This window comes from Prionailurus viverrinus, chromosome B3 (assembly GCF_022837055.1).
Source record: "Prionailurus viverrinus isolate Anna chromosome B3, UM_Priviv_1.0, whole genome shotgun sequence".
Classification (NCBI taxonomy): Eukaryota; Metazoa; Chordata; class Mammalia; order Carnivora; family Felidae; genus Prionailurus; species Prionailurus viverrinus.
The window spans coordinates 115,960,307-115,980,254 of record NC_062566.1 but is presented as its reverse complement, the minus strand read 5'-3'; the positions used below and the strand labels follow the sequence as shown (position 1 = coordinate 115,980,254).

General features: G+C 48.2%; 1 protein-coding gene and 1 long non-coding RNA gene across 3 annotated transcripts in view; one reads left to right on the top strand and one right to left on the bottom strand.

The window, feature by feature from the left end:
- Positions 1 to 5,567: 5,567 nt before the first annotated feature.
- Positions 5,568 to 8,976, bottom strand: FOS (Fos proto-oncogene, AP-1 transcription factor subunit). Its single transcript, XM_047864300.1, has 4 exons — positions 8,683 to 8,976; positions 7,661 to 7,915; positions 7,138 to 7,245; positions 5,568 to 7,014 (listed from the first exon to the last, which is right to left on the bottom strand). Exons 1-4 carry the CDS (start codon positions 8,821 to 8,823, stop codon positions 6,373 to 6,375), a joined length of 1,146 nt encoding a protein of 381 aa, XP_047720256.1. The 5' UTR covers positions 8,824 to 8,976; the 3' UTR covers positions 5,568 to 6,372.
- Positions 8,977 to 9,427: 451 nt separating this feature from the next.
- LOC125167236 (uncharacterized) overlaps positions 9,428 to 19,948 on the top strand; it is a 48,754-nt gene continuing 38,233 nt past the window's right edge. The window contains exons 1-3 of one of the 2 annotated variants that reach the window (XR_007152714.1): positions 9,428 to 9,547; positions 11,527 to 11,696; positions 18,950 to 19,132. This is a non-coding gene — a long non-coding RNA (uncharacterized LOC125167236). The remainder of the gene's footprint in view (positions 9,548 to 11,526; positions 11,697 to 18,949; positions 19,133 to 19,948) is intronic. The other variant, XR_007152713.1, reaches the window with a different exon arrangement.

The following is a 19,948-nucleotide window of genomic DNA, read 5'->3' as shown; positions in this document are numbered from 1 at the left end:
ACATGTTTACGTGTCTTTCTCCCTTACTAGACCATGAACTCTTTGAGTACAGGCCTATGCCTTTCTCATATCTGAAACCAGCACCTGATAAATAATAGACGTCCAGAAACTTTTTATTGAATTAAATGAAGCCCATGCTTGCCCGAGAGGGTAAATATTTTCTCCCCTGACCCCCATCTCCCTTAATTATAGAGATAATAAATAATAGCAAACACTTCTATACTGTAACAGGCACCCAATACATACTAACTTTTTTTAATACTTGCAACAACCCCAAGAGGTAAGGTACAATTATCCCCCTTTTACTTAAACTAAGGTGCAGAAAGGTGAAGTAACTGGCCCAAGGTCAAGGAGCCAGGATTCAAACCTGAGTCGTTGCTCTGAACCACTCTGCTATATTGGATCCAATTCCTCAAATCCAAATTCACTTATATTGTTTTGGTAATTAAAGCTGTGATGAGAGTCTCGTAGTTGATCAAAAAGCCTGCAAATCAATCATTGCTTCCGTAGATCTGACTGCACACTGTTCCCCCAAAGTAAACATGGCGGCCTTCTGCTCCTCATCCTCTGACAAGACCTCCTTCTGAGGCCCTGCTCCTAATGTAACCATCGATCAAACCCCTCCGGATTCTTATTCTAATCAACTGATTGGACCAAGCAAAGCGCTGCCTTCTCAGTGTGAGCCGAAAGTAAAAAGGGCTTATTAGTCAAGAAGAACTGATGGCCATCAAGCCAGGCAGCCTCCTTGGGACAGTGGCCAAGAACCCTTTCTGCTCTTGGGCAAAGGAAAGGCAACTTAGTGAATGAGTGTGTGGAGTCATTGAAATGAATTGCGCTGAATTAAACCCAGTTTATGCTTCTGTCGCTTTCTCCTGTGTGCAAAGAAAGTAGCCATCTATCCAGCCAGTGTCCTTCGGGGATTTTGAACGCATTCATCAGGATTCAATACACTTTATTACCAACTGCTTTTCCTCAGGTCTGGGCATATTCTTGATGATTATGATGATATGATGATAAATGATGATTATGATGATAAGATTGATATCAGTAATGATAGTAATAACAGCTAACCCTTATTCTTCTATTCTTTTTTTTTTATTTAATGTTTTTCTTTATTTTTGAGGGAGAGAGAGAGCAAGCAGGGGAGGGGCAGAGAGAGGGGGACAGAGGACCCAAAGCGGGCTCTGCACTGACAGCAGTAAGCCCAACATGGGCTTGAACCCACGAACCCCCAGCTCATGACCTGAACCGAAGTCAGAAGCTCAACTGACTGAGCTACCCAGGTGCCCAGTCTTCTATTTTAATGCAAACTAAATTGTAGGTTTTATAATTTAGCATACCAGTTTGTAGGCACTCCAAATGGATTTGTGTGATAGTCTAAAATTTCATGTGGGGGCGCCTGGGTGGCTCAGATGGTTAAGCTTCTGACTCTTGGTATCAGCTCAGGTCATGATCTCACAGCTCCTGGGTTTGAGCCCCACCTTGGGCTCTGTGCTGGCAGTGCAGAGCCTGCTTGGGATTCTCTCTCTCTCCCTCTCTCTCTTTCTCTCTCTCTCTCTGCCTCTCTCCTACTCTCTTTCTCTCTCTCTCAAAATAAATAAATAAACTTTAAAAAATAAAATAAAATTCCATAAGAATAAGGGTGAAAACCATAATTTTGTTTGTTTCTTTGAAGATGGTTATACCAGGGTGCCTGGGTGGCTCAGTGGGTTGAGCGTCCAACTTTGGCTCAGGTCATGATCTCTAGGTTCGTGAGTTCGAGCCTCACATCAGGCTCTGTACTGACAGCTCAGAGCCTGGAGCCTGCTTCGGATTCTGTGTCTCCCTCTGTCTCTGCCCCTTCCTCACTTGTGCTCTGTCTCTGTCTCTCAAAAATAAATACAAGCGTTGAAGATGGTTATGCCTATATTTACCATACGTCCATTCTTCATTTGATGTTGAAACATTTCTCAATTTGTAAATTTGTCTCGAAGCGTCACTGACCTGCAGTATGCTTGTATTTTGGGGACCTCTTAAAATTCTTTCCCACTCTAGCTAGTGCCCTACCTTAATACTGTAGAACCCTTGACAGGAATTTTTTAAACAAAAGAAATGCTTTTCTATCCAGGAAGAAGTCCGTGAGGTACACAGCTTTATCTTCACTTTTAAATTCTACTTATCTCCCTTTAGATTAATTTTGTAAATTTCACCTGCCTTCATTTATTCATCTATCTTCATTCATTTAACAAGCATTCGAGTGCCTAATAGATACTGGGGAAACAGAAGTGATCAAGACATAAGAGATCCCTGCTCACATGGAACTTACAATGCAGTGGTGAAGAAGGGCCAAAACTCATTAAAAACGAAAAGAAAACATAAATTAGATGTTGCGGACGGTGACATGTGCTATGGAGAAACAAAGCAGGATGATAAGACAGAGTCATGGAGAGGAAATGTGTGCATAAATCACTTCAGATAGAATGATGTGGGAAGGGCTCTTGAAGGAGGTATCCTTTGAGCTGAATCCTGAATGACAGGAAGGAGCCAACCTGGGGAAAGAGACCCAGACAGAGAGGCAGCAAGTGCAAAGGCCCTGCAGCACGATCAAGCCTGCTGTGTGTCTGGAATGGAAGGAAGGCTGGTGAGCAGGGGCTGTAGGGGAAAAGGACAAGATGGGGATGTGGAGGAGAAAGGTTCTTCCCCTATAGTCAGCATGGGACTGACAGCTCCTTCATGTGAATAGCAAAACAGCACACCTTAAAGCGATCTGATGTTCAGCATTCAAATGATCCTCAATTCTCATTTGTTTTTTGATTATTTGACTATTCTGTGCTTCGAGGAAGCCTCAGACACAGTTTAAAGGTTGATTTTTTGTTTTGTTTTAGATTTTTTTTTGTTTGAAAAACACTGAAACTTCAGGTGCTCTCCTAAGAGTAATCATCCGAGAATTTTTATTTTGCCTCAGTCTCCCTTCTGTCCTTTAACTAAAATGGCATAATTGATTTGCTTTCATTAACACCTAGAAAGTTGCTGTTGACACGAAATTATTGTTCTTAGAACAAATGGCTAAATGCTACCTTTTAATTTTAGTAATTGAGCAAGATGCAGGGATGTGCAAAGACAGTACAGAATCTATAATCCACCATTATATAGAGATAAATATTTTTTCTTCTATTCTTTTTTTTATCTAAAATTAATTTGGAGCTGGAAACCCAATGGCAGGGTGTTCACTTTGAAATTGAATTGGGCAGAGGTCAGAGGAGCCAAGGATAGAAGTGGGGTATGTGTTTGAAGCCAGACATAAAAGATGTGAAATCCCCATTGCTTAATATCATAAAAGGGTCTGGAACAGGAGAATTTAGAGAATATGTGTGGAATGTACTTCTGCTCATGGAAATAGTGCAGAATGTCTGCATTCGGCCACCAGGCCGATATTTATTATCCCTGTACTAAACCCCAGACACTGAGACAGGTCTGGGGATCCATTGATGAGCCAAACCAGACATGTTCCCCCATAAGAAAATGACCCTCCCATCCTCATTCCCATCCCCTTCTATCATATGTGTATCTTTTGTATATTGTGGGATAGTTGTTTTGTTGATACCAGTGTGAGGTCGTATCTTGTGGGTAGAGCTCAGTCTTTCCCAAAAAGAAGTCGACATTCCTAGTATCCGTCATCCATGGGAATTGTTGAATCCTGACTCAGGAAAGGAAGATTTGGAAAGAGCCCTTTGGCTGAAAGAGAGGGAATTCCTTTCTTCTCTTGATCCCATGAGAATAGTCTGCAGGGAGCTGGGTGAGATGTCAACCCTATGGAGGATACTCTGTCCTCCGAGAAGCCTGGTAAGGGATTCCTTGTGTGCAAGTACCTCTCCCTGGACCTGTAATGCGGTCTTGTCGATGAAGCAACCTGTTCTTCCCTGGGTCATGGTGAAATAGAAGAATGGTCTGTGTCTGGGCATAGGATAAGGCTGTCAGAGGGAAAGCAATGTTCTTTCTCTATAGTCAGCGTGGGACTGACAGGGGTCATTAGCCAGGTCCCGGGGGAGCAGTTCAGCTTCCAAAGCTGAGGTCCAGCCACCCTTCTCCACCTGGGAAATCTCCTTCTGTGGGTTGTTATTCCTGTATGCGAAAGCAGGGGAGGGGGGGTGGCTAGCTTCTTTACAGGGTATCTCACCTTGTTATTTCAGATCTGGGTGTTAATTACAGTAATTTTGTAATTAGTCTAGGCTGCATTTAAAGGCTACAGAAAATTTACCCTCTGAACAGCAAATAGGGAGTCTAAAGCCACTTTCATTACTGCAAGACAGGCAAAAGTCATATGCAGTCGTATGTGATCTATCAGTGTTCTCAAGGGCCTAAAGCAAGTGGGGTTCGAATGTCAATTATTCTGCAGGCACAGGGAGACCGTAGGTGAGAACATCAACCTCAATGGAACTGTCATTTTCAATTAAAACTTTCAACTTGACTGAGTGTGACACCCCATAACCACCCAGTGATTTTCATTATCACCAAAGCATGGGGAGGCTGGCACCGACGCTCCCCTTCCACAGAGCAGGTGTGGGGAAGCATGGCCTCTGGCTTCCACACATGGTACCGGCCTGGTATCTGAGAACAGGGTGGGGAAGGGCCCCGGCTCTTTTCTTTGTGGTTTGTGCATGTGCGTGTCAGGGCCCCATTACTAGAGGTGTCCCAGACAAAGGTCATGTTCTTCTTAAAGATTCTAAGTTAAAGCTTATTCAGAGTCATGTTGACTTCTCCTTAATGAGCTGTTATGTAACTTTTTATTTACCGACTGATCAACCATTATTTGAACTGTTCAAGATCTCTTGCAAATTCTCAGGGCCAGTTTTCTCTTCCTCCAGTGTAAACAGAATGGCAGGCTTATGATGTTAAAGAAATGTCAGCAATTACAATGCATTTATTACCGAGGGATAGGACAGTAGCCCTCCTTTCCTTGTGAGAATAAAAATAGCCCAACTAAATGTATGCTCGAGTTAAGGCCTGAGTTTTGTTTCTTTTTTTTTAGACCAAATATTAAGAGGCAGCTCAGCCTTAGGGATAGGATAAGGTATGAGGAAGTTAAGATTCGATCTCACTGGTGGAACACTGAGAAAGGCATGCATTCTAAACTTTCTTCAATTTGCTCACCTTGAAGGTGAGAGTAACCCCTCACGTAATTTTGAGGGAATAAAAAGTTAAAGTGGTTTGTGCAAAGCTCAATTCTGTTTGCTTAAAAGGATTCCTTTAAGATCGAGACCTTTCAGTTTAATATTGGCACAATTAGATTTAAATATTTCCCCCTTGGACTTGCAAAACAGAGAAAGAGGCAGGAAGACGCGTTCCCTCGAAAGCTATATAGTACAGTCAGTTGCTACCCCAGAATCTGCTAGGGAATCTTAGCCTCGCCAGATGAACCCATATTTGTAAAATATTCCCAACATCAGCTTTAGAGTTTCCCTTTCCTTTTCAATAAGGGATCAAACGAAGGGGCGTGTCCCCCTCCAGGAGCTACCCTTCTTGACAAACTGGTCTCTGATACCTTTCAGGATCTTACAAAACTTCCAGAATAAAGAGCACAAGTTTGGTCGCATTCAACTTAAATGCTTTTATTGACAATGTCTTTGAACAATAAGCAAACAATGCTTAAATTTTTCATTCAAATTCACTTTCCACATGTCAAAAGACCTCAAGGTAGAAAAAAATAAAATAAAAATATAAATATCTGAGAATCCATCTTAATAAATAAATTAAAAACACAATAAAACGTTTTCATGGAAAACTGTTAATGTCAGAACATTCAGACCACCTCAACAATGCATGATCAGTAACGTTACGATGAACATTGATGTTGAAGAAAAAACTACAGTACATGGATATAGCTATTTATTTCTATCTACCAGAAAATAAAGTCATATCTTTTCTTAGTTTAATATTGGTCATTGCTAATCAGAACACACTATTGCCGGAACACAGTACTTATTGTTAAAATCAGCTGCACTAGATACAATTCGAAAATATCCAGCACCAGGTTAATTCCAATAATGAACCCAATAGATTAGTTAATGCTATGAGAAGACTAAAGAGAAAGAGATAAGAGACACAGACCCAGGCCTGGCTCAACATGCTACTAACTACCAGCTCTCAGATGTGTCACTGGGAACAATACACACTCCATGCGTTTTGCTACATCTCCGGAAGAGGTAAGGACTTGAGCCCACACGTGGATGCTTTCAAGTCCTTGAGGCCCACAGCCTGGTGTGTTTCACGCACAGATAAGGTCCTCCCTAGGTCTACGGGAACCCTCGAGGGAAGACGTGTTTCTCCTCTCTGTAATGCACCGACTCGGGCAGTGGCGCTCGTGGGTGCCTGCTGCCTCCCCTCCCCGCCTGCTCACAGGGCCAGCAGCGTGGGTGAGCTGAGCGAGTCAGAGGAGGGTTCGTTGCTGCTGCTGCCCTTGCGGTGAGCAGCCCCGCAGCTGGGGAAGGAGTCAGCCTCAGGGTAGGTGAAGACGAAGGAAGACGTGTAAGTAGTGCAGCTAGGAGTACAGGTGACCACCGGGGTGCACAGAGGCTCCAGCTCTGTGGCCATGGGCCCCATCCCCAGGGAGCCACCATGCAGGGGCTCCCAGTCTGCTGCATAGAAGGAACCAGACAGGTCCATGTCTGGCACAGAGCGGGCGGTCTCGGAGCCGCTGGGCCTGGACGATGCTGGGAACAGGAAGTCATCAAAGGGCTCGGCCTTCAGCTCCATGCTGCTGATGCTCTTGACCGGCTCCACGGAGGGCTTGGGCTCAGGATCATTGAGGAGGGGCAGGGTGAAAGCCTCCTCCGACTCGGGGGTGGCAGCTTCCGGCAGGCCCCCGCTCAGATCTAGGGAAGCCACAGACATCTCTTCCGGGAAGCCCAGGTCATCGGGGATCTTGCAGGCGGGTCGGTGAGCTGCCAGGATGAACTCTAGTTTTTCCTTCTCCTTCAGCAGGTTGGCAATCTCAGTCTGCAAAGCAGACTTCTCATCTTCTAGTTGGTCTGTCTCCTGCACACAGAGGGATAAAGCAAAGCATAAGACACAGGCTTACTCAAGCTCCCCTATACCCAGTCGCCAACTTGCTCCCAAAGTTTGAAAAAGGAGTGACCCGCCCCCCCAGGATCTACCCACCGCTTGCAGCGTATCCGTGAGCTCCCGCCTCCGGTTCCGGCACTTGGCTGCAGCCATCTTATTCCTTTCCCTTCGGATTCTCCTTTTCTCTTCTTCTTCTGGGGACAACTAGAAAAATAATGTTCAGAAAGGCCAACAGTCAATGACAAGGTCTGCCATCAGCTCTGTTCGGCCACCCCAGGGAAACTGGCCCTTGGCGCTTCTCAGCTTCCTGGCACCTCGGCTGGGAAGCCATTTCCAACCTGCCGTTGTGGGCTAGGTGTGACTGGCATTTAAAATCAGGACAAAGAGCCCGGTTCAAAAGCAGAAGGTAGGAACCTATTAGGGAAGAAACTATTGCAGTACTTCTTGGGGCAGGGCTACCAGAGTCTGGCTTGGGGTGGAGATGGCTTGGAGCCAGGGGTCCCCGTTCAGGATGCGCGGTGAATTGCATCCGTGGCTTCGCCCTATCTACTGTGCTCCCCGTCTCCATCTACGCCAACCCATGCCCCCTGCTGAGAGAAGGCGCAGAAGAACTCCTCACCTGTTCCACTTTGCCCCTCCTGCCAATGCTCTGAGCTCGGCCTCCTGCGGTCACGGTCTTCACGACCCCGGCCCTGGAGTAAGCCCCGGCGGAGGGGGCGGGGACTCCATAGGGGTGGGGGGCTCTGGTCTGAGAAGGAGCCACGGAGGAGACCAGGGTGGGCTGCACCAGCCACTGCAGGTCCGGGCTGGTGGAGATGGCAGTCACCGTTGGGATAAAGTTGGCGCTGGAGACGGCCAGATCCGTGCAGAAGTCCTAGAACGAAGACAGGAGGGGGAGCTGACGTGAGTGAGCAGGTTCCGGACACCGGTGGCGACAGCCGAGTTTCCAGTGCCGCATGCAGCAGGGAGAGAGAGGGAGAAGCGTGCCCTGGACTGCTCTCGTCTTTTTATATGCCCCTCATCTTGGATGGAAGGTCTCCCCGTTTCCTCCCAAGAAATCCGCAACGCAGTGCCCTTCTCCTCCACCCTGCTGCTGCGTCCCCGTTATCCCTTCGGCATCACCCGCTTGAAAGGGGGTTTGTTATAAATATCCCTGACGTCTGCGCTGACGCAGGCGCCGCTCCGGAGTCTCCTGAATGAACTCGCTTTTTATCAATGAAACTGCCTTACACACCCGCCTGCTTCACCCTCCTCCCCCGCCCCTCCTCCCTGCTCCAGGCAGCTAGGGGAGGGGGAATCGCCGCTTTTTGCCGCCTCCCGGAGGAGCCAGGATCGAGTTCGCGAATCTTTGCTTGGGACCTGTTTGCCCCAGCTCATGTCAGAGACCAGTCAGAGAGCGCGGTCCCAGGGCAACTCAGGATGAGCCTGCCGCGGGAGAGGAGGACCGATTCTTACTATGACAAGCGTGCGTGCACTCGGAACAAGTCCGGGGCTCTCCGAGATAGGGCTGCTCCGGCCGGGGCAGCCTCCCTCCCCGGCCCAAGGGGTCCCCGACTCGTCTCCCCGAGCGTCCCGCCCCCCGTGTCTCCTCCCCGGTGATCCCGAGCCCCGGGCCCCGCGGCGACGCGAAGCCAGCCTCACCTGCGCATTGACAGGAGAGCCCATGCTGGAGAAGGAGTCGGCCGGTGAGTGGTAGTAGGAGAGATTGTCCCCGGCCGGGGAGGCGCTGCTGCAGCGGGAGGAGGACGCCTCGTAGTCGGCGTTGAAGCCAGAGAACATCATGGTCGCGGTGAGTCTAGGCCCGGGCGAGGGGCTGAGGGGCAGAGGCAGGTAGGAGCTGTGGGGCAGAGCTGGGTAGGAGCGCGGTCACTGCTCGTTCGCTGCGCCGCCGCCGCCGCCGGCTCTGTCTCGACTTCTGGGCTGCTCGCTGCAGATGCGGTTGGAGTACGAGGCGCCGCAGCCACTGCTTTTATAACAGCATTCTATGAATGAGCAGCCACACGTCATGGGCGCGACCATCGCGGCGCTGGGGGGGTGGCGAGCGGACCTGGACACCTCTGCTGCCTCCTTGCCGCCTCCGCCGCCCTCGCAGCCTCCCGTCTCCCGTCTTGGTGCGTTTCCTTGTCTCCTCAATGCTTAGCAATCTAGGACTTAGGGGTCTCACGGACCCCCTAAGATGAGGGACTCCGGGGATAGCTCCCCCCACGGCCGCAGGGAACGGCCGTGGAAACCTGCTGACGCAGATGTCCTAATATGGACATCCTGTGTAAGGGGAGGGGGGATGGATTGACGGGAACTGCTCGCGGGCTGCAGCCAACACCAAGGGTGCAGCGCGGGGGGAGGCGGGGGCCGCGGCCGGGGGAGGGGAGGCGGGAAAGGCGAGGAACGCGAGCGAACATTCGCACCTGGTTCAATGCGGACCCTTGTTCCCGGAGCGGAGTTGGGGGATGGGGTGGAAGCGACTTTTTACCAGTATACGGAACCCCGGAAACGTGCTGGGGCTAAGGTAAAGGAGAAACAGGTACAGAGCCCGAGGGCTTAAGCCTGGGCCCCCGAAGGAATGCGCCTCCCACCCCCCCCAGCACCACGACATTCCAAATTCTAGCCCTAATTCAGTACAAACTGTGGAAGCAGACCCTTAAGCCCCCACTCTCGAGCAATACTAGGACTGTTACTGCATTTGGAAGCAGAAAGTCCGGAGATCCAAAATAAGGGACTACGATAACCTACTTTACCTACGATGCTGGGCATTTTGATTTTAATTTTTTGTTTGTTTTTAAGGAAAAAACGCATTTTTTTTTTCTCGGCCATACTTAAGGATGTTAGTGTTACTGTCAAATCTCTGAGACACTAGCCAGTAAACATTGTGCAGAACCTCCACGCAAGGATGTCTGATGGGTTCGTTTGCCTCCTTCTGAGCTGGGGCCCGAGGAATGGGGTGGGGGTGGGGGGATGTTATGTGGGCAAGGTGGTCAGTTGGGAGTACCGGGTGGAGAGAGCTCTTGGGGGAGCGCAAGTCCAAGCTGGGGAGTCAGATGTGGTTCGGTTCCCCCAGGAAGCTGTGCTTACTGGGAGCCCACAAGCGGGTGATTTTCCAGCGAGGACTTGGAGGGGGGAGCATCGGGCACGCTGGAAGGACCGTGGCCAGCAGCGCCCAGGCCGGGGACCTCGGCCACTGGGACCTAAGACGCGGCCCCGTGGCCTGGAAAACGGGGTTGGGGCGCCTAGATGCTCGGGAGTGCGTTGCGCCCCCTGACGCCCCCAGCCTCCTGCTCCGCTGCAAAGGACAGCTGGGGTCACATTGCCCCTGGTTGGGTCCCAGCGCGCCGGCCACCTCCGGGACGCGAAGCCGCAGATCCCAGCAGAGCCTCTGTGTCCCTTCCCCCACTCTTCGGGCCAGGGGCTCACGGAAAGGGGCGAGGCGGGATCAGGGCAGCGGGCGGATCCCTCGGGGAGCGCGGGGAGCCGGACCGCCGACCTGCCTCCAGCCGCCGCACCCCGGAGCCAGGCGATCCTGCTATAGATAGTAACAGGGAAGCGGCTGTTTACAGCAACACTGCGCCGCCAGGGCTGTCTCCAGGCGACGCCGCGCGGCCGGGCGCGCCGTCGGCCGGGCCAGGCCGCCCTCCCTACTCGCTCCCCCGGGGCCTCGGCCTCCCCGGCCCGGCTGCGGCCACTCCCGCCTCCTGACATCATCCTCCGGGTCCTGGGACTGCGTGCGGCTCGCGCGCCGCGGTGCGCTAACCTCCATTCTTAGAGATGAGAACCCGGCGGGAGCTGGGAGGGCAGGGAGGCGGGGATTCGTGGAACTGGGCCACTTGCTATTTTTTGCATTCCCTGTCACAGGCAGAGGTGAAAACAGAATTTCATCATTGTATGGCACTGGTTTATGTTGGTGGGAATTTCGGCGCCCCCCAACCTCCGCACTTAAAAAAGGAGAGCGAGAAGGAAAAACATAATACATAAACACAGACTTTTCCGAGCTGCCTTGAATCGTGAAACAATTCTCCGGCCTTCAGTTCTCCTAATTCTATCATCTGTCAGGCTACTTCACTGTTCTTGATTATTTACCAAAAAAAAAAAAAAAAAGTCATGAAGGCCAATCCATTTCTCTTATTAGCTTGGACAAAGGAGGTCAAGCTTTAAATTCCTGGGTCTGGCCTTGCCTTCCCTTCATAACTGGATCTCAGGCCGCTTAAGAGAAAACCTAGAATGACTTCATTTATTTCCCCTTCAGAGTTTGAATTAGCTCAACTCAGCACCTAAAGGATGTGTCAAGATTTTATATCCCAGGATTTATCTCATATATCACTTTATCCTGTCTTTGCCAATAAAAGGAAAGGGGTCTCTGAATGAACCTAGCCCCTCCAGATAGCTTAACTCTTTCCTTCCCGGCACCCTTACCCTCTGAGAGTTGGAGATTTAAACCCATCCTCTGAAAAGGACAGAACCATGAATTCATAATTCTTTTATTTATTCATCCAGGAACTACTGACAGCCTCCTATGGCCATGCTCTCCTATGAGTTCTGGGGGCTGGCACTTACTGTACAGAACAGAATGGACCTGTCCCTACCTTCAGAGACCTTCCAGCTTTGGGGAGAAGATCAGCAAATCAGGGGAGAATTACACAGCAGCAGCAAGCTCTTTGACAGAGGTAAGAACACAGAGGAGGGCTCAGAGACCAGTATCAGAGGAAGTGACTACGGTACAGAGATGGGACCTGGACCCACTGTCCTCTGGGAAGTGACATGATAAAGATTAAAATGCCAGAGCATCTGAATCTCTGATCACCCTAACGTACTCTCACATCTGAATCTGCTCATGGTATCCGCCTCAGGACTACAAAATCACATTTTCAATGTGGAGCTCACATGATGTAGCCTTAAAATAGAGGGAAACCAGAACTGATGCACGAAATTATCTTTGCCATTAGCCAAGGTCAGGGTGACTTTGAGACAGATGTGCGTGTGCCTCTGTGAACATAGTGCTGCCTTCTAGCAGGGCAGGGGTTCTGTGTTCGGGACAAGTCTGAGCATATAAAACCAAAACTTACGCACTTTGTGATTATCTATGTGCGGAGTTCCTCCTCTGTGGGGATCCAGAAGTGAAGAGGAGGTTAGAATCCCGTGTCTGATTTTAACCCAAACTGACAACAAATATATCTTTCCTCAACAGTTGCGCCTTATCAGATAGAGACTTTTCCTATTTTGTACTTCTCTGGCATTTGAATTAAGAGACCTGACCCACATCAAGCATTTGTTCAGCAACTCTGGAAGCCAGTGCACATTGTTTAGCCCGGTGTTATTGCAACATTAAGTGAAAGGCTGCTGTCTGTACTGCCTACGTAAATGCTGCCGCACACAATCCGTCCCCAGCATGCAGAAGTAGTTATTTATTTGGGGAAGTGTGGTCTAGCGGTGAAGGGTTGTGGTCAGAGCACGGGACCAGAAGTCAGGAAGATGTGTATAGCAAAATCAACCCCTTCAGGGACTTGGGGAAGTCGCTTCTTAGATTTATTCAACATTCCCATGCTTTGGCCCTTGTCTTTTTCATGTACTGATATTCACTTAGTACCTAGCCCAGTGCCTCGCCTGTAGCAGGTGTTCGATGAATATCTCCTGAATGGACGGCTGAATGAATGAATGAATACCCTCATGCAAGCAAGGCAAATATTGTCCTTTATGGGTACTTAGAAATCAATAGATAAGGTTCTTTAAATCTTTGGAAAGGCTGAACAGGCTGTGTCTTTTATTCTTGGGTATGAATAGGCAAAAATTGGGAAAGAGAAAATAACAAGATGCTAGGGCTATTTTCAGCTGTTGCAGGCTCTAGGCCTAAAGAACACCCCAGTGGTTCGTGATGAAAGATCAAACTTGCCCTTGTTATTGAGCCCCATGATAAAGACAGCCAGTGCCCATACATAAATGCCACATTGTCTGCAATGACAATGACCATGTTACCACCACCCTCTAATTTATTCATTCTAAATGTCTGGACCCAAGGAGGGGCAGGACTCACACACACATGACACCCAGTGGAGGGCTTTAGGGGTCAAGGTTACTCACCCTATGGCTCAGACAGTGAGCAAAAAGACTGCTCCTATTTTAAAACAGCGGAGGCACAGGATTACCACCACCATCGCTGCACACACTCACGTACAAACACACTGCCCTCCCCCCTCCTCCCCCCCCACCCCCGCCGTGGCCATGAGGACTAATCAGTACTAGGGATTTAGCCTCTTTGGGAAAAGCTGCATTCCTTCGGAACAACCCTTGGCTTTTTGACAGGAGATGATGATTCAATGGGATCCCCGTCCTCCTGCTAATGCGAGCATTTAAACAAAGCTCAGTGTGGTCCCTGGGATACGCTCCCTCTGGAGCTGAGGACATTGGGGAATAGTTATAGTGCCTGAGAAGGAGACATTTCAGCCCAAGCTTGCAGCCTGTCTCACCACAGCCTGCATCATTGGACCCTCATTGTCAGTCGTGCTGACACTTCCTGTAGAAAGCAGAGCTCACCGCGGGCAGACCGGCAAGTCTTCTCCAGGTCATTGGCTCCTCAGCTGTCCTGAGCTGAACTTCTGCAGCTCTGGTGGACTTAGCTGCTAGACTTTCAGAAGAAGCCCATCTAGGTCACTACACCTATAGGAAAACAACACACCCTGACTAAACACTGCAGCTGCAGGACTCCCATCCAACGGGGAAAATCCCAGAGTCAGCATGGGTAGGGCCAGGCATGGCCAGAATGGGCTAGCACGTGACGCGCTCCAAGGTGTTAAGACATCTCAAGCATAGTTGATACCATTTTATCTACAGCCTTGCTCAGCAAGAAAGATCCTTAAAAGAGACGGTAATAATTGTGACGACAAAAAAAAAAAAAAAAAAAAAAAACCCAATCTAAACCAGGAAGGGGCACGTGGGCGGCTCAGTGGATTTAGGCGTCTGACTTCATTCAGCTCAGGTCATGATCTCTCTGTCGGTGAGTTCGAGCCCCGTGTGGAGCTCTCTGCTGGTGCTCGGAGCCTGGAGCCTGCTTCCGATTCTGTGTCTCCCTCTCTCTCTGCCCTTCGCCCACTCAGGCACGCACGTGCTCGCTCACTCGCGCGCTCTCTCTCACTCTCTCAAAAATAAGTAAACATTAAACCAGGAAAATCCTGGCCAGTATGTAGGCATTCAGAGTTATGCTGCTTTCTGATCTATAGATTCGAGTTTCATCCTCAGATATGAACACTTTTTGTCTTAGCTCAGTATCTGCTTGTGTCCTACCAGAAAACTCCCAGCTGAGGTCTGATTTTCTCCGCTGTTATTTCACATGGAGTGTCAGTGAGTTAGAGATCACTGGCTAACATCCCCAAAATGACTTTACTGAAGAATTTCACCTTCAGACTCTGGCCCGCCGGAGATTGAGAGGTAATCAATGAAGACAGGGACAGGTCACACGCTGCAAGTCTACTCTCCCACTTAGTGGGGCTCTGAATTAAATCATAACACTAAACCCTAAACCATCAATCCCTTCAAACCTGTTTAGTGGCCAATTTACAGAATCACACTGTAGAAAAAAAATTTACATTCCTTACTGAGGTCTACCAAATGTAGGTCCCAGCCCCTGCCTAACCCTCCGACCTCATCTTGAAACACTTTCTCTCATCTCCTCCACTCCAGCCACGCTGGCCTTCTTCCTGTTCCTCAAACCTGCCAAGCTGGGTCTGTAGCTGAGACTTTCTATCCATTGCTCGCTCTTCCCCCCACATCTTAACATGTTGACTCTTCCGCATGATCAATGCCTGCTCAGATATCAAATTCTCCACGAAGCCTGTCCCGTCCCCCGTCCAATGTGGCATCCCTCAGTCACTTTCTGTTACATTACCTGCTGTCATTTTCTGTCCAGGACTTAGCACCATGGTACCCTATTGGTTTTATTTACGTCGTTTTTCATTGTCTGCCTCTACTAGGCCATGATTTCCACAAAAGCAGGGGGCTTATCTGTCTCATTCGGTAGGAAACTACCCTTGGTGCCTAGCTTCGTGACACTAGAAAGCATTCAATAAATGTGTGAGGAAAGAATGAACATTAAACAGAAGCTCAGAGAAGGCAGCGTGGATTTCTCTCTTTGGAGAAAGGGGCTCGATGGGTGACTTCTTACCTGTACTCTTCCAGAGGTGAGGGGAACCAAAATCCTGAGCAGCACCTGCTTTATCAGGCATAATAATATAAATGCTTCCAAAGCCCATGGGTACACCCAGTCTTAGAACTGCATACACCCATCATATTTGCTGTCTAAATGCTTCCATTACCTGTGGTTTTAAATCCACAACCACCCCCTTCAGAAACAGTGATCAGCACAATGAGACAATCTGTCTGGGATAGGTTCTCCATTCTTTCTTTCTTTCTTTCTTTCTTTCTTTCTTTCTTTCTTTTTTTCTTTTTGAATGTTTATTTATTTATTTATGAGAGAGAGAGAGAGAGAGAGAGAGAGAAAGAAAGTGGGTGGGGGCGCCTGGGTGGCTCAGTTGGTTGAGCGTCCGACTTCGGCTCAGGTCACGATCTCGAGGTCTGTGAGTTCGAGCCCCACGTCGGGCTCTGGGCTGATGGCTCAGAGCCTGGAGCCTGCTTCCGATTCTGTGTCTCCCTCTCTCTCTGCCCCTCCCCCGTTCATGCTCTGTCTCTCTCTGTCTCAAAAATAAATAAATGTTAAAAAAAAAAAAAAAAGAAAGAAAGAAAGTGGGTGGGGGAGGGGCAGAGAGAGGGAGACAGAATCCCAAGCAGGCTCCTCGCCTTCATTGCAGAGCCCGATGTGGGGCTCAGACTCAAGACCCATGAGATCATGACCTGAGCCGAAACCAAGAGTTGGATGCTTAATTGACCGAGTCACCCAAGTGCGGCACGCCCCCCCCCCCACAAATCCTTTCTTTTTCACAAATTCAAGTTAATACTACAGGTGACTTTTTTAGAAAATATTTGGGCATGAGGTTTAAAAACCTAACTTTTTGTTTGTACGTTTAACAGCACGGGGAATAGGCCGTAATAAAATTTTTATGGCCCCGATACCAAAATGACGATGGTACTCTCCCAAGAGGTTCAAAATAAAAACAACATTAAATTGCAAAATAAAATTTTATTTCAAAAGCTAAAACTCACAAGTATGCTGAAATAAGGCCAGGATGTAAGTTCATGCGGGAGGGAAAAATTGCGGGTTCCCCAGTGCCAGAAACAGTGCCTTGCACAACAGCAAGGTACTCAATAAACAGAATGATGGCTACAGTTTTCCCAGTTCTTTCTTGAAGGCCCCTTACCCCCATCCCTGGCCCTGCCCTGGCCCCAGCACGTTCTTACTTGGCTTCTTGGGCAATCTAGCCATGACTGGGCATGTGGCTAGGGCTCGGTCAGTATTTGTTGATTGTAAGACTTGCACTGGACAGGACTGGAGTATCGCAGACCACACGATCACCTGAGGCCTGGCTGCAGGGCCTACATCAGCCCTATCTGGGCTGGAGCTGAACTTCAAGGTTACAACAGAGGACCACGCACTCCTGCCCCATTCAGATTGCTTAGCTCCGTGGATGGGATCAGCCGACAGCATTCTTCATTTGCGCAGTTTGGCTGAACCATTCTATTCCTTCTTCCACATTGATCAGGTGGTTTGGAATCAACTGTGGGTAACCTGCCCAGAGGGTGTCTGCGGGTGAAGAATCTTCATTTTCCCCTGGCCTCTGTTTGTCGTGAATGGCACAGTTCACAGGAGGCGGGACTTTGGGGGTTCATTTGCTACTATGACTTTGCCATCCAAGTCTAGTGTTCATCCAGCTGGTGTCTGTCTGAGCTTGGAACGTGGAAAAGAGTGAAGCAAGACGTTGTGAAATAGGCTGGGGAAATGGAGAAAACCTGGTGTTTTCAAGTAGCACTCCACTCATTGGCCTGCCAGATCAGCAGGCTTACCAAACAGCAGCTCCGAGCCACCGTGAATATTTCAACACGTCTTACCCGTTTCTGGCCCGTGTGGTAAGATGACCAGAGAAGTACACAAAACCCCTAGCAATGGAGAATACCGAAGAGTTTCAAATGAGGTGATTCTAGATTGTATGTTTAGATAAAGCAGCCCCACGGTGTTGGAGATTAATTTAGTTGTGGTGTTCTGTTTTTAGTGTTTGTTTATTCATTTTTGAGAGAGAGAGAGAGAGAGCACGAGCGGGAGAGGAACAGAGAGAATCCCAACCAGGATCCGTGCTGTCAGCACAGAGCCCAACACAGTGCTTGGTCCCACAAACCAAACTGTGAGATCATGACCTGAGCTAAAATCAAGAGTTTGAGACATGTAAGTGCCCCAATTTAGTTGTGGTCTTATCAGAAATCTCTATCCTACCTTCTACTTTTCCATTGCTTTCAGAATCCCTGCCAGGGATGAAAGGGGCTTCATTTACCTCAAATTATTATTATCTTGCATAAGAACCAGAAAATCACCTGCAGGTACTAGGTAAGACCTCTACAAAGTTAATTTTTTCATGACTCAAATTGTACAGGGACAATTATCCTATTCCTTATTCTTCATTCAGTATCTTTCTTGAGTATCTACTATGTGCTAGTCGCTGGAATCCATAGTAAACGGACAAGCTTCCTATTAAAGCAAAGCTCGTAGTCCAGTAATAAACAAGAAACCAAACCAAAATATCAGATAAAAGCGAGCAGGTAATTAAAATGGACAGACATGTTGTGAGTGTTTGGATTAGGTGGAAGGAGGTGACTTTTGTGATGAGAAATAAATGACAGGAAGGAACCAGCCACAGAAGCAGAGCCACCAGAAGCAGAGCATTCTGGGCAGAGGAAATGCTTCCCAGTGTAAAGTACTGGGAAACATAACCATTGATTTTTTCCTCCCTCTGAACCCAGCAACCCTCTGTCCTTAAAATGCGCACCACAAGCTCTAGTGTCTGAGTTGCCCCCGAACCATCTCTCCCTCCCCCGGATGATAAACACCAAATTTTGGATCAATGGTACCAAATTTAGAAATGTCCCAGCTCTTCCCGGTTTACTTTCCTCCCTAGCCATCACTGTACTTCAAACCAGTCATGGACAGTTAGTTCTATTTCGTTTTTATGCAGTAACAACCTATATAGATCCTTCTGATAAGTGGCTCCACGCTAACGTTGATGTTTGGTAAGATCTCTCTCAACAGCTTAGAGTCTTCATTCAAAGCCCCGAAAAACAGTGACGCAGATTGCCCTAGACCAGGATCTGAGGTCTTCCAGGACCCTTTTTCACAGGAATTTGAAAACAGGCACATTCCATTTTGCCCTTTGTTAGAGAGCTATTGACAATAAACAGAATTCGGCTCAGAATTTGTGCTGTAAAACAGCAGAACGCTGAACAAACCACTCTTTCTCACCCAGGGCAACACTCCCCTGGATTCTGCTGATACTTACACAGGGTTTAAGTAAGAACATTTGGGAAGTTTATGGGAGACTAAAAGTCTCAACGCATTAGTTTCTTAAATTCTTTGTTATTTTGACTGCACCGAAGGCTCTTCCACAAGCCATTATCAGAATCCGCCCATCTTCGGTTCCCGTAAATATTATGTCTACCCAGAACTATGTGAACTATTTCATAGCTGGAATATGAGCCAGGCTGTGGAACTTGCTGGTAGGAATAAGAGGAGCGTTGAAACCTGAAGGTGAGAAAATTCAGGAGGCAGAGGGCACAGTGAGCTAAAGGATTATGTATGTTTTGGGGAAAGAAGACAGCTCAGCCCTCAGAGACGGATTATTATTCAGCCCACACTTGATTATTTAAACCCAGCAGCGAATGTTTGCTAACACATTCCTGGGGGCACGAGGGTGGCTTTCATTACAACAAGTAAAAGAAGCTGCGTTCGGGCCTCAGCAGTCATCCTTGTAGCTGATACTAACTATTCCAGGCAATGGAGAGCAAGGAAAACTGAGGCAGCAACTGTCAAACGTTGGTGATCTCCTGGAAAGGAGCAAAGTAGGCAGCTGCTGCCATGCCTCCTGGAGCTGGGGACTAAATTCACTCCGGTGGCAAACCTCTGATGCAGGACGTGTGTGAAAAGGCATTGTACCACGGAAAGCACGAATTAAATGTGAGTGTTAAACCTGTGTTCTCTGCCCCCATCTCCCGCTCTCCTCCTCAGCTAAACCTACTCTTATCCAGGTTTCAAACTTGGAATGTTGTATCCTGAGCACCCAGCTTGAATTAGGAACCCTCTAGAAGTCTTTCGCTCACCCCAGGCTTTGCATGTATAGCACTTAACACTGTTTCTAATAATGAATACTTATTTAGAAAACAATGGGGCTGGTATCTAAGAGATCCGTTCTACAAGGGTTGGGATCTTTGGGATCTGATGAACCCCCAAACGCCCACAGAAGGCCTCGTATGAGTAGGCCTTAATTGTTGATTGAGTTTGTTTGGTGTCTGTCTCTCCACTCCGGAAGGAGAGAAATCCTGCTGATTTCACCCATGATGGACTCGCAAGCCCATAATACGGTTTCTGGCCATGTATCGGCTGCTCAAAAAATAGTTCTCGAATAAATGGAAATAACAGTAGCTAATATTTATTGAGTGCTGCTCAGGGATTGTGCTGAATGTTTTACAGATATCGTTACGTTATTTAATATTCACCAAAGTGCCATGATACATTATTATGCCATTTTGGCTGAGTAGTTTCAATACATCTCTTTAAATAATGACCTTATAATTCACTACTCCACAATAGATAACTGTGCTGTTTTCTCCCCAGTATAGTAGGTAGGTAGTGCCCTGGTGACCTGAATAAGTGAATTTATTTCTCTAGGTATCTATCAGGGAGTTACTGATGAGAGAGAAAGTCTCATGGGCTTTAATTATTCTTAAATTGCTTAGAATTAAATGATAGCCTCAGCTCCTGTTTACACTGGGT

Coding starts and splice junctions, on each gene's coding strand:
- FOS (XM_047864300.1), bottom strand. CDS start 8,823: ATGATGTTCTCTGGCTTCAACGCCGACTACGAGGCGTCCTCCTCCCGC. Junction 7,916..8,682: donor GCTCTCCTGTCAATGCGCAG/GTGAGGCTGGCT, acceptor TCTTCGTTCTAG/GACTTCTGCACGGATCTGGC. Junction 7,015..7,137: donor TCACGGATACGCTGCAAGCG/GTGGGTAGATCC, acceptor CTCTGTGTGCAG/GAGACAGACCAACTAGAAGA.